Genomic DNA, 14,130 nt, shown 5'->3' with positions numbered 1-14,130 from the left:
GACAAAAACAAGGAGACAAAAATAGAATTTCAAGGTTTCTGTGTAATTAGGCAGAGAACCCCAAGACCCATGTAATAGAGACGATGACCTGAACTATTTGAGAGCTCAATTCCTGTAGTTCATAATGACATCAACAGTAACATTTTAGAGCCTTTCCTATATGTCAGGGACTTTCAATGCTTTGTCAACTGCAGAAAAACCCTTCTGGGTGGGTACTCTTGTGATCACCGCTTTGAGATGAAGTACCCGAGGCTTACAGAGATCGGTAAGTTAGCCCTGGTTTTTCTGGCTACTATTTCTTTGCTAATCTTCCTTTGGCTTTATCCAGTTACGCAGTTTCCTGAGTCAAAATGACAACATTAAGTTGAACACAGAGTATAATAGTCGAGACATCTAAGTTGCCTCTCTCGTATATAGTTTGCAAAAACCAAGGTGTGTGCCAATACAGTCATGCCATGAAATAGTGTTCACTGAGCACATCACCGTGTAAAGAACTGTCGGCATGTTATTCCCACAGCAACCGCATGCAATCGGCTATTCTTATTCTCCTCTTCCCATGAACTTTGAGCTTTACTGTGAGTTTGGTTCCAACACTGTCCATTCGACAGCTGTGGAAAGTAAGTCCCCCAAGTTTCCATAATCAGAAGGCGGGCCTAGGACTCACACCCAAGCTTAGCCAAAGCTTGGAAGCACAAAACTATATTCCTATTTGATATATAGGAAAGAGTGTGTGTTGTTCAGCACAGAGAAAGCAGCCGTTGCCCGTCGAAGGACTCTGCCACCCCACCATCATCACACACATAAATGCATACACGCTTTGTCATCTGTGGTTGCTTGGTGTGAGGGCTGGAGTATAATTATCCATTCAGGACTTGGTAAGACTTCCCAGAAGCAAACAGAGAGCCTGGGTCTGTGTCAGTAATGATGGTGGGCACTTATGAGGCACTTCAAGCTCTCTCATTAGTAATTCCCAGCAGGATCCCTGTCAGGATGAGTCACAGACACCAAGTAATAAGGGAGGGAAGTGGCCAAGTGAGGAAGGGTGAGCTCTGGGACCCGGCTCCAAGCCGTCGTTGTGAATTTAGCTGAACCTGGTCAAAGATGGGTGGGTTGAGGTCTTGCTTTCTTCTGTAATTCCGTATGAAAATGAGTGGGGGCTTTCTCCACTGGACAAGAGAAACCCATGTCCCTCAAATAGGAATTGTCTTGCTGGCTATGATGAGACTAATGACTGCCTGAACTTCCATGTATCCACTTGGCGTTTATAAAGCAACATAATGCTAATCTCGTATGGAAACTCAGCAAATCTGAAATTATTTCCCTTTCTTTCTGGGCACACCTGCGGGGGGGGGGAGAGAGAGAGAGAGAGAGAGAAAGAGAGAGAGAGAGAGAAGGAAATGACAAAGGGTTACAACTCAGTAGGTGGCATAACAATAGGAGTCACAATTTTTATTTATTTATTTTTTTAATTGGGGAACAGCCATGGTCATTGGTTACACATTGCTTTCATGCTACAATGGCATAGTTGACTCTTTTAAGAGGGCGCAGCTCACAGTGCCCCATGGGGGGACTGAACCGGCAACCTTGGTGTTGTCAGCACCACGCTTTAACCAACTGAGCTAACCGGTCACCCAGGAGTTAGGATTTATTGAGCATTTATTATGTGCCAAGCACAATGTCAGAAGCAAAGCACATAGCGGTGAACTAAATGGATCCTTTCCTTGGGGCTATTCTTTTTCAGCACCATGAGCACATAAAACCACATTTCCATCCACTACACAGTCCCACACATGCTGATCCCACCTGACTGACCCTTTGGAGATATTCTCATTTAAGGAATATTTCTAATATTCTGAGATAATCCTGGTTTAAGGAAAAGGTGATGTACTATAGCATGATGTATATCAATGTATAGATTACATACCAAGGTTAGAATCAGAAAATCTGGGCCTGAACCCCACATGAGCCAATAGTAAATAAGGTCTGTGACGTTGGGCAAATTATTTAACTCTCTAAGCTTTAGTTTTATTTATTCACTTATTTTCTGTCATTATGCTGAACTAAATGGGAAAATTTGTGTAAAATGTCTAGCTAAGTAGCTGCTTTATCATAAAGCCTAGAAAGCTTTCATTTGTATACTATAGAACATGTTATACAAGATATAGTGCATATTACGTATAGTAGATAGTCTATAGTATATGCTATATAATATGTACTACATACTGTGTATACGTAAATAGATACCTACATAAGTAGATATAGTGCATTATATATAAATTGTATTCATATATAATATACAGCTATTGCTTTTTACTAACATTAACAATAACCCCTCAGGACAAATCTGAAGTGACAGTGTTCAAGCTCAAGCTGGGCTGCAAAAGGTTTTCAAGAAACAAAGAATTTACAAAAAATTCACCAGGAAAGGATTTGCCAACGCTAGGATCAAAAAGACACAGCCAAGAGCCTGAAGAGCCAGACCAGCAAACAGAGCGTCCCTCAGCTCCTCTCTGGCTGGCATGAGAGAACAGGAGCCACTTCGGAATAATCAACAAAAATCTCCAACTTCTCTTCCTGAATTAGTAAAGCGGGTTGCTCTCTTGCCAGCCACAATGACGATAGAAAGTGTGTGTGTGTGTGTGTGTGTGTGTGTGTGTGTGTGTGTGTGTGGCCCCACGCTTGCCTAGGATGCACTTTGTAGGGGCTGTGGGGATGGAANACCACCTGGAACCAGTTACCCTCATGGAACTTAAATGGTAGTGGAGACCAGACAGTAGCCACGTAAACAAACAGAAAGATGTGATCATTTCACATAGCGGTATGGGACATGGAGGAAGCCACCAGGGTGATGTGACAGAGAGATGGGGGAGGGGTCCCGCTCTGAGGATGTCATACTGGAGCTGACACTGGAATGATGAGAAGGAGCCAACCATGGAAAGATCTGGTGGAAGAGCACTCAAGGTAGTGGAAACAGCACATGCAAAGGCCCTGGGGCAGGAAGAGGGATGAAACTGCAGAACTAGCACTTGTGGTTGGGTTGAGATTGGAGAAGTCGAAAGGCCGTGTTAACCAGGAGCCTTAGGAAGGCATTTGGGTTTTATCAATATTATACCTGTGATGGAAAGCTCTTGGGGCATTTGAAGCAAGGGGGTAACTTGATCAAATTTATGTTTTGTAAAGTGGGCTCTGGCTGGTGGGTGGAGAGTGGCATTAGCAGAGCTAGAGAGTGTAAGCAGGAAGGAGGAAGGCTAGCTACGAAATGGGTCTCCTCCACAGAAGTCAAGCCAGGACAGTTTGTGCCCATGAGGTTTCTCAGGCCACTTCCCCTTGATCTAGCCGCTGCAGTTATCCTTACAGGCCTTGGGCTGTCTTACAGGGCTTCGGTGAAAGCTACAGTTATCTGCCTTTTGGACACTCTCTTTGGTACTTGTGGTGAAGGACCCACTGATATGGTTAAATCTGTTTCTGTTTTAGTCCTGGCTATTCTGAAAGTCACATTTAGAAAATCAGAGAAATTTGAAAGTATGTCTTATTTAGCGGCTACACCCTCTTCCTGTTTTGTAAATTGGCCTCTTGTAATAATGCCGTGTACAGTTTATTTGCAGCTGAGGCTGCCAGTCCTGTGACATGAAGAAGCCTGCCTTGGAGACATCTTCTTCCAAAAATAATAAATGCCATGGGCTCCAAATCGCCTTGCACTTTGCTCGTTGACGTGAGTGGCACATGGTACTTAGCAACAGCGCCTTCATGTCTGCAGCAGAAGGACACAATGGCCATTTTTACGGGAATATTTGGTTTCAATTAGCTTAAAAAAGGCCTAAAAAACAAATACTTATGACTACCAGTGGTGAATATTATGAGGCTAAAAGCTACACTGGCTGTTTCCGCCAATATATTTTCTCTTCTCGTTGCCCTTGGAAAGGAAATAAAGGATGCCACTTAAAAGGCCATGAGTCTTTGTCAGAAACTGTGGCTGGTCCCTTGAAGCACTCAACTCAATGCTAGAATGTCTTATTTTGGTGTTGGCACCCTCCTATGAGGGCTCTTTCTTTGCATGTGGCTGAAACCCTGAGTACAGATAATGCTTTTATATTTTTGTGGTAACTTTTTAGGGTGTGGCAAAAAAAAAACCTTTCTTTTAAAATCCAGAAATGCAGTTTCTTGTGCACTAAAACTGTAAAGTTAAAAAAAAAAANTTTAATCGCCAGCTATTCATAAACTCCAGGTTGTGTGACAGTGTTGATTATTTTTATCAACAGGCATCTGCCTGGTGCTCTACGAGAAGAGATTTGGGCTCCTTCAGAAGAATGCAGGGGATGAGGCTTTGAACTTCATCATGGCCATCAAAACAGTAAGCGCCCCCTAGGGGAGAGAGCAGTTTTCCTGACTGATCATTCACAGGACTTCACAAATGTGGGTCACAGTGTTTCCCCAAGAGGGGCACGCACACATATTTCAACGATAGTTAAGCGTTCATTTTAATCGGTGTTGTGTGTTTTCATGCATGGATGTGCCCACATGTGATAATATATGTGATAATAAAGAAATACATGAAATCATTGTTTAGGCAAAGTGAAAGTAGCTATTTCAGTTAAAGGTCAGTTGATTAAAATACTAGTTTTTAAAAGTCCATTTTTAAAATAACATTTTTAAAAGAAAATTTTCAGATTTAAAACTTTCGAACCGTTTAGGTGGTTTGTGGATATAGTAGATGCTGTGAAACTGGTATAGACATGGCTGAGATTAGCTACTATTGAAAATTAAAGTGAATATGAAATTATAGCTGTCCTTTCTGCTTCTTTGTGTTTTTTTTAACATTTAGGTTATAAGAGCAAAATTTTTTTATAAAACACACCCAGCAGAAAATCATCCTAAAGATTATTTTTGCTGTGTCCCTGGGGGGCAGGGGTGGATACTGCTGACAGGACTGGTGTGGAGAGGCCTGGAGGGCTCCTTTGAGTTGCAGCCTTTGGTGGGGTATGGGGGACGGTGTTTAGCATGCTCCTATTCCACAGTCAGAGTTACCTTTGAAAGAAAGAGAAACCGGATCAAAAGGCGTTTGTGTTCCTCACAGATGATGAGCACGTTTGGGAGGATGATGGTCACCCCAGTCGAGCTGCACAAGAGCCTCAACACCAAAGTCTGGCAGGCCCACACGCTGGCCTGGGACACCATTTTCAAATCAGGTAGCGTGGCCTCCCACGCCCGGCCACCCTGCCCCTGGAGCTGCTGGCTGGGGGTCTGGAATGATCTTCCCGGACTGACCACCTTGATCCTTTGATGGAGTGGCTTCTCCTGATTCTTTCAGGCTTTGCAAGCACAAGTTTGGGGGTTGCCCTAAGGTAGACAGATTCTAAGGAAAAGGCAGGAGGTGGCTTTCTGTCCTCTTCCAGAACTAGAAGTGTTTAGAAGCCAGAGCTTTGGAGTCAGAGATACCTGGCTTCGAGTCCCAGCTCTATCCCTGGTGTGGCCGGTTGGCCAAATGTGCCATCTGCTTTTCACCTCAGTTGTCTGGCCTCCAAAATGGGCTAAGAACAACAACAGTAATAGTACGTACCTCAATGCAGCTGTTTCTAGGTCTAACATAGATAACGCGAAAACCTGGCATATGACAATCTCTCAATGGACCAGAGCAATCTCTGCTATATTGTGGCAGGAATCTTAGGTGCTAAGTATTGTTCTGTTATAATAATATATTATATATATTTCACAAATATACACACACAGACACACTCATGTAATTCCCACCCAAAATGCTATAAGGTAGGTCCCTCTCTTAGCCCCGAGTGACAGAACTGAGGCACAAAGAAGTTAAGTAACTTTCTCAAAACTAGTGACCATATGAGCTAGACACCTGAATCCGGGTCCAATTTCCGATTCTGACAGTGGGCCCACATCCTACCTCTATCTCATGATGATCTCTGAGCTCTAAGCTTTTGCTAGTCAAGGTGTGACCTGACCTGCACGCCAGCAGCACAAGCATGACTGGGAGCTTGTCAGTAAGCAGACTTCCAGGCCCACCCTGGGCCCCCGACTCAGAGTCTGAGTTTAAGAAGATGCCCAAGCAATTCTTGTGCACATAAAATTTTGAGAAGCCCTGCTCACCTGCGCACCTATCAGTCCTTGCCATCTCAACTATAAGCCAGTATTAGCTACTTTAACCATGTCAATGTCCCTGAAAAGCTCCTCCTGTTGTTGCAAGGAGGGTTTCCCTTTCATTCTTTTCCTCATCCTAGTATTCAACTGACTTCCTCTCCCTTTTCTCTCCTCTAATAGTCAAATCTTGTGTCAACCAGCAGTTAGAGAAGTACAGTGAGCAGCCTGGCACAGATTTCCTTTGTGACATTTATCACCACAATCGGCTTTCGAAGAAAGAATTGTACGCGGCCGTCACGGAGCTGCAGCTGGCTGCAGTAGAAACGGTAAGTGTGGGCCTGATGTTTCAGTTGCTCACTAAACAGTCTGCAAAATCTTTTTCACGAAGTGTTTTAAATAGTCATTCAACAACGCACACATGCCACGTGGATCGATCGAGCTCTGGCTTAGCACAAAGGAGAAACCCCATCCTAGGTGCCGTGGGAGCCCCAATGCACAGCCTTTGTGCTCGAACATATACTGGAAGGGAAGCTGTCCCAGGGACTCCTATCCTAGTGACAAAACTCCAGAGCAGGACATAAGAGCTGTGACACGCAGGCCAGCTGCTGCAGGAATTCAGAAGCTGTGAAATTCCGCAGACAGAGGGTCTAGAAATTTTAAAAGTGGGAATTATTTTAGGTGGTTGTGCATGCTACCTAACTGGGGGTATCATCTATTGTAGAAATATTGGAATACTCTCTGCCAGTCCCATCATATTTTTACACTGGAAATGTAAACATAGTGAGTTTGGGAAACGTTGATTTCCATTTAAATGAAACGGCTCATTTTAAATAGCAAAATCTTGCCCCTGATGTGGTGGGTACTCCTAGTAGGTACTCGATACAGTCAGACTCCAAACNCTTCGGAATAATCAACAAAAATCTCCAACTTCTCTTCCTGAATTAGTAAAGCGGGTTGCTCTCTTGCCAGCCACAATGACGATAGAAAGTGTGTGATAGAGTGTGTGTGTGTGTGTGTGTGTGTGTGTGTGTGTGTGTGTGTGTGTGGCCCCACGCTTGCCTAGGATGCACTTTGTAGGGGCTGTGGGGATGGAAGGGCCGTGGTGTGGAGCTGCCTGTGCCTATCCTTTGCCCAAGGGGTCCCAGAAAAGGGAGGGGCTGGCGGACGTAGGAGAGGTAGCCCAGCCCAGCCTCACCGGCAGGCCAGGCTTCCACAGCACGTTTCCTAACTGCTGGAAGAGGTAACAACTGTGTTGGGTGCTGACTGTGGGCTATGCTGTACGCACTTTGTCAGTATTAATGCACTAAATCTTCATAACGGCCAGAATGGAGTAGCCAGCGAGGACATTCTGCACATTTAACTGGCCCTCCTTGCCCAAGACCCAGAGGAGAACTCCCCTCTTTGGATGCATTTCAGCAGTCTCAACCCCTCCCCGCCCTGGGAGGCGCAGAAAGTCAACCTTCCTCCCCAAAGCGTTCCGTCCAGGCTAGCATAAGCTAGCTTCCCGGAGGCGCGCGGGCTCTCGGGGCCCCGGCAGGCGTCGACAGCCTTCCCGGGCCCGCACTCGGAGACCTCGCCCGCCCAGCAGCGCGATTGTGCAAGCGCAGGGCTGCAGCCGCGGCCGCCGCGGCCGGCTCTGCCCGCTGGGGGAGGGCAGGGAGGCGCGCTCGGCGCACACCCGGTGAACTCCCGGCACAGCGCGCCACCCCCGGGGGGTTATCTCCGGGGTGGAGTTCGCTGCGCTCCCGCCCGGAGAGCAACGCACGGGTCACCCAAGGCCCGGGCGCCCTCGCTCACCTCGCTGACACCATCCGATTTCCAGCTCCCCACGCCCAACCCCGCCTCACCCGGGTCCCGCGTCCCTCCCGGCCAGGCCAGCCAGGGCCCACACCGCCCCACGCAGCGTGCCTATTGGCCACCCAGCGCCTGCCCTGTCTCCATAAATACTTAGTCCCCGGCGTGGATCATGGACAGCGCCAGGGGGAAACTGCAGCTCCCGTAGCATCTCTCCCACCCGCCCTGACACCTCCGCTTCACGGCTCCAGGCCTGGAAGTCAGACTCGCAGACCCACAGGCAGACCCACCTCCCTTCCCTTCTTTCAAGCGACACCCACCCCTCTCCTGCCCGCCGTCCCGCCCCTGCGGCCAGCGCTCGGCGGGCACCGCGCCCTGAGGGTGCTGCACGGTGCAGCACCGAGCATCCTCGCTTAGGTCCTTTCTGCTCTCTGTGCCTCTTCCGCTCCCTCCATCACACCTGCCGGTCCTCTCGGCCCCTCTTTCCCAGAATCGTCAAGCACCCATCCCGGCCGGCGCCACATCAGCAACCCGCGCTTCGCGGTCCAGGTGCATTCCCACGGGCCCCCGTCTGCCCCGCGGCCATGAGCTCCCCCATCAGCAAGAGTCCTTCCCTGGCCGCCTTCCTACAGCAGCTGCGCTGCCTCGGGCAGCCCCCCAGACCCGTGACATCGACGGCGTGCGCGCCCCCTCGGCCGCGGAAGGTGCCCCTCTGCCCGCTGATGGAACGTGGTGAGGTGCAGAACGCCACTGCGCTGCCCGGCCCCACCAACTGGCCACTGCTGGGCAGCCTGCTGGAAATTCTCTGGAAAGGAGGGCTCAAAAAACAGCACGACGCGCTGGTAAATGCCTCGTCGCGCCCCCATTCCCTCTCCTTTCCCTGCCCTGCGCTCCAAACCCTCCCGGAGGAGCGGGGCGCCGGCGCAGCGTGCGCTCGGGTGTGCTGGCAGCAGCGGTCCCCGGGAGGAAGGAGGCGGGAGGAGGAAGGAACGCTCTTGGGACGACGAGGGATGCACACTGAGCGCGCTCTGTGCCCGGCCGGCTGCAGGCGGAGTACCACAAAAAGTACGGCCAGATTTTCCGCATGAAGTTGGGTTCCTTCGACTCGGTGCACCTGGGCTCGCCATACCTGCTGGAAGCGCTGTACCGCACGGAGAGCGCATATCCCCAGCGGCTGGAGATCAAACCCTGGAAGGCCTATCGCGACTATCGCAAGGAAGGCTACGGGCTTCTGATCCTGTGAGTCCGGGCCGCAGGATGGGGGCCGGCAGCTGGGCCTGATTCGTTTAGAAATGGGCGAGAAGTTCCCTGGTATCTGGCCCTTCTGATGCAGGGAACGCGAAAGCCCTTGTCGGGTGCGGTCGCGAACTCTTGCATAGATGAGAGTGATTTGAGGGACAGCTGCGCTGCGCACTTGTTCTCTATGGCAACTGGGCTGGGGCCATGCCTTTCCATCAAAGAAATGTCAAAAAGCATTATACAAATTGTGGTGTTCCGTCTCTTGGGCGGGAAGAGGTTCTGAAGTCAGAGTGCCAGACAAATGAGTTACACAAACAACGTTATCTCTTAAAATTCCCTGTAATCCCTTCATCCCCTTTGAAGCTCAAACGCCAGAAATGAACTTCCTTTGCTTTCTCGACAATGACCTCCCTCTCTGGAGGGCAGCGGAAAGTTATGACCTAGGTGCCCTTGAAAGGTGGGATGAGGAGGGGTATTAAGGCTGCATTTTAGATAGATAAATGCTTTAATATGATGTTATCCCTCTGCTTTGTCATTTAGCATTTAACAAGTTAGCACTTTTTTTTACCCTCCAATTGTGATGCGTAATGGTTGTATTCTTCAGGATATAATTACCGGAGTTAAAAACCATGTTAAAGAATGGTGCATCACAGGCTGTGTGGTCAGCTACGGGGCAAGTGCAAAGGGGTGCCTGATGGGAACAGGCTTTTTACAACCCCAGTTAATCTCTGACTGTACGTTTTTATTTGGAGGCAAATTTGAGGTAGTTTGTGAATGTGACTTTCAACCTAAGTCAATGGGTTGCAAGAAGACAAGATTTTTCCTCAGACAGATCTGTGTTTCTGGTAAAGGGAATGAATGTTCACGTGTCCACTCTCACTGCTGGGGATTGAGGCACCTGGCCTCCCAGCTCAAGCCCAGCAAGGACACCTCAACAGCCCTGAACCCAAATTATCTGGAGGTCGCCTTCCTGGTGCTTTCTTTGGCTGGGAGGAAAGGTGCTTTCTCCTCCTCTGGTCAAAGCAGCCCCAAATACTCCAATGCTAATAGTCTCTGGACATTTCTTGGCATGATTCTCAGTGTTCACTTCATGATAGAGTTCATGCAGCTGAACAGGTGGAAGTCTCTCTGCTGTTACCTTCCTTTCTTTTCAATTCAATTTGCTCTAAATAGATTTCTGCTTTCCTTCCAGGGAAGGAGAAGACTGGCAGAGGGTCCGGAGTGCCTTTCAAAAGAAACTCATGAAACCAGTGGAGATTATGAAGCTGGACAACAAAATCAATGAGGTTTGCAGGCTAGGGCTGGTTTTCCTGGGTCTCTGTGGGGAGGCAGGGATGTTTGTGGGGTTCACATCAAGGCTACAAAGTGCAGAGACACTCTAGATGATTCAGGACTCTTTACTTTCTTTTCACTCCCTCCCCTATCTTCCTCCCTGCCAAACCCTGATTCCTTCACCCTCTTTTAAAGTGATATCGCAATGAGGGAGCAGTTCTAAGTACAGACTTCGGTAGTACACTGTCTTGGATTTGAACCTTAGCCTTCTACCCCCTCCCTATGTAACCTGACGATACCATTTACGTTCCCTAAGCCTCAGTTTCCCAATCTATAAAACTGGAGTAACAATTCTCACTCCACGGAGCTGTTGTGAGGATTCAATGAAATAATGCTTATAAAATTCCCTGGTAGTGACTTTTGAGCTGGGTTTTGCAGGATGAATAGGAGTCTGCAAGCCTGAGATAGTGGAGAAAGGCATCCAGCCTGCTGAAACTATGGTTTCATGTCGTGGTGGTATGTTTAGAGATAGGACACTCAGAAGTGGGCTTTCTCTGAAACGGTGCTGGACATAAGGTAGGCCTTGACAACATGGCACACGTTTTTGTGCCATGCTAAGGTAGTTAGATATTATCCTTTAGCCAACGGGAGGCCAAAGGGGAAGGAATTTAAGTATATAGTAATCTCTTTTTACTCCCATTCACACTGAGTGTTTATTTCGAACTGAACTTGGAACCACATAAGATTGTATAAGTGAAAGATTGCAAAGTCAGGAGTGTCCAGGGGCCAGGTAATGAATATACATGTATAAGGCAGGCCTGGTAAGGGTTTCGGCCAACAGAATAGTGCCTGCCCTTTCCAGAGGGGACAGCTGCCCCAGCTCCAGCAATTGACTGCCACGTGGGAATGCAGACCTGGTGTTGCCAGATCCTATTATTACTATTACTATTACTATTACTATTACTATTATTATTATTATTATTGCTGTTGTTGTTATTGACAAGTAGTGGAAAATCCATATATTCATGTGAAATCCCTGGTGGTAACTACTTCACAGTACTTTTGAATGCGTATGTGGCAAACTTAACATGCCCATCACTTCCATGGGTAGGCTTGGTAGTTGCACAGACTTTGTTCCAGGCCCCAGCACAGCCACTTCTCAGCTCCATGTTCAAGGGCGAGTGCCTTAGCCTCTGAGCCTCAGGCTTCTCATCTGCTACATAGGAAACAGAGTTATGACAGTACTGCCTACCTCACGAGATTCTTGTGAGGACCAGCGAAGACAATACACTTGGTACAGAGCTTGGCACTTCCTAGGCCTCACTCAGTGCAAGGCACCAGTCATCTACAGCCCTGCTTTAGGAAACTGGCATCTAAAGACCTTACATAACATGTCCAAGGTCACAGAGCTATTTGGTGAGGGAGCTGCCTCCAGAATTTGCAGATTTCCTGGCTCCAAGTTCAACACACTTAACACAATACCCATCAGTAAAGAGATGTTTGCTGGCCCAGATACGGAAGTGGCGAACCTCAGGGTAGTTATAGTGTCACAGACCTTGCAATGTGTGCCCATCAAGGGACACTTGACTGACTTTTCCTCTGTGGTTTAGTCCCCATTCTGATTAGAAGAAATGTTTTCCTTTCTTTAAATTTAGATCAAAAGCTGAAACTTAAGCTTCAGGGTGGCTGCAGGAAAAGCTGAGGAAAGACCCCAGGACAAGGCCGTTAGGGTGTCAGGTGGGCTCCCGGGGAGATATACAATGGGCATTGCCTCAGAGGTAACAACCTTATGGCCCATGAATGTACAAGGTAGTGAACCCCGAAGTTGGTTTACTGAGCTTTAAACATTTGTTTTCCCTCAATGACTGGAATGTGTCTTTTGTGGTTTCTTTCTTTGAAGGTCTTGGCTGATTTTATGGGTAGAATAGATGAGCTCTGTGATGAGAGAGGCCACATCGAAGACTTATACAGCGAACTGAACAAATGGTCATTTGAAAGTAAGTTGTCTTCACAGCCTTGTTCATTTGATTTTGCAAGTGATTCTGAGGATAAAACATGGCTCTGTGGACAAGTCTTCCATAATCATAGACTACTGCTGACTAGGAACGGCCATAGCAGCCTATCTAATGCTTTCAGGCACTGAAGTTATGCTTTGCACTAGGAGTTGTTTGTGTAGTCATTCCACAAACACTTATTGAACACATTCTATGTGCCAGGCACCATGCTAGGGACTAAGGACACGGCAGTGAACAAAATAGGCAACAGCCTTGCTCACATGGAGCTTAGAGCTTAGTAGGGGTGACAACCGATGCGGAAACACACTTTAACATACACTCTGGGGGGAGTGAGGGAGACAGTAAAGCTCAGAAGTGCCTGGCTCGATGAGGCAAGTCTGCTTTGATAAGGAGACATTTGAGATGAGACCTAAAGGAAGGAAGGAGCAAGCCACAGGGTATCTGGGGGGAGATAGTTCCAGGCAGTGGAGACAGGAAGTGCAAATGCCCTGGGGCAGAAGCATGGAGGATGCCTTTGAGGAATTTCATGGGTGCTGGTGAGAGTGGATAACAGGAGGAGAGAGGGGAACGAGGAGCTGAGAAAGATCAAGCGAGGGCCTGGAGGTCCCGGTAAGAACTTTTAGTTTGAGTCAGATGAGAGGCGTGGAAAGCTTCAAACAGAAGAGGGCATGGCCATGTTCTTCAAGGGGCACTCTGGGGATAGGAAGCAGAGCCCTGCCTTCAGGAGCTTGCTATCCAATGTGGGTGCAGCAAGGGAGCAAGGCAGTTTCAGTAGAGCGTGTGAGCACCTGACTAAGGAGGTTTAAGGCCGTGGGAAAATCCCAGAGGGCTGCCTCAGCTGAGTGTGGTCAGGGAAGGCTTCATGGAGGTGGTGCCATCTCAGCCGGGGCCTTGTGGATGAGTAGTAGTTTGCCAGGTGAAAGAGAGGGGAGGAGGAACGTGCCAGGCAGAGGAACAGAGGTTATGTTGAAGGATCAGAAAGACATTCAGAATGACTGGAGCATATCTTGCAAGGGAGGGGCAAGGTCAGGGCAGAGGATGGGAGGAAGGCAGCAGCCAGCTGTGGCAATTTGTATAAAACCAGGGGTGGGGGGTGGGCTTTGAGCCTGCGAGTTCCTGGGAGGGAGAGCAGTGCATGCAGCAGGAGGATGGTGTGGTTTGATCTGATGCAAGGATCACTCTGGCTGCTGGTGTGAGGGATGGGAGAGGGTTCCCCAAGACGGAGGCTTTTGTCCTGACCTATCTATCACCTCTATCAGAACAGCCTCAACTTAAAAGTTATGGACCAGTCACATTAGCACACTACAAAGCTCCACACAAATAGGAAATCCACAGAAGGTGTTATGGGAAAGAGAAGTAGAGTAGAGCGAAGGAATGACTATAGAGGAGAAAAGAGGCGTATGTTTTGGAAGTTGTCCAGTGTAGATACCCAAATTAAGGAGTTTCAAATGCGATGCTTTGCAAGTCAATGAAAACCTGACTGCGGTGGTTTAAAAATTCCTGTCTCGCATTACGAGAAGTCTAGAGGAAAGCAGTCCACAGCTGGCACTCTGTGTCATTGGGAGCCCGGGTTCATTGTGTCTCCTTGCTCATGCGTCCTGAGCTTGTTGGCTTGTTGCACAGTGGCTACTGCCCCTCCTGGCCTCACCTCACATTTTAGGCAAAAACAAGAAGGAAAGAAGGTACTGGTCACCCTTTAACAAGAAAGCAAAAA

The 14,130-nt window shown here is 48.1% G+C and overlaps 2 protein-coding genes across 2 annotated transcripts in view; both read left to right on the top strand.

Moving 5' to 3' along the window:
* Positions 1-237: 237 nt before the first annotated feature.
* LOC109381842 (1,25-dihydroxyvitamin D(3) 24-hydroxylase, mitochondrial-like) lies at positions 238-6,743 on the top strand. The gene is made up of 4 exons (XM_019640925.1): positions 238-265; positions 4,260-4,351; positions 5,075-5,186; positions 6,277-6,743. The coding sequence occupies exons 1-4, from the start codon at positions 238-240 to the stop codon at positions 6,675-6,677; spliced, it is 633 nt and encodes a 210-aa protein (XP_019496470.1). The 3' UTR covers positions 6,678-6,743.
* A 1,553-nt stretch (positions 6,744-8,296) lies between these two features.
* The window catches only part of CYP24A1 (cytochrome P450 family 24 subfamily A member 1), a 17,153-nt gene continuing 11,319 nt past the window's right edge, over positions 8,297-14,130 (top strand). The window contains exons 1-4 of the mRNA XM_019640924.1: positions 8,297-8,732; positions 8,939-9,129; positions 10,322-10,415; positions 12,302-12,472. Coding sequence (XP_019496469.1) covers positions 8,475-8,732; positions 8,939-9,129; positions 10,322-10,415; positions 12,302-12,472 — 714 coding nt within the window. The 5' untranslated portion in view covers positions 8,297-8,474. The remainder of the gene's footprint in view (positions 8,733-8,938; positions 9,130-10,321; positions 10,416-12,301; positions 12,473-14,130) is intronic.

This window comes from Hipposideros armiger, unplaced genomic scaffold (genome assembly GCF_001890085.2).
Source record: "Hipposideros armiger isolate ML-2016 unplaced genomic scaffold, ASM189008v1 scaffold_54, whole genome shotgun sequence".
Taxonomy (NCBI): Eukaryota; Metazoa; Chordata; class Mammalia; order Chiroptera; family Hipposideridae; genus Hipposideros; species Hipposideros armiger.
Note: the sequence above shows the minus strand (reverse complement) of the source record. Positions and strands in the feature narration are given on the sequence as shown.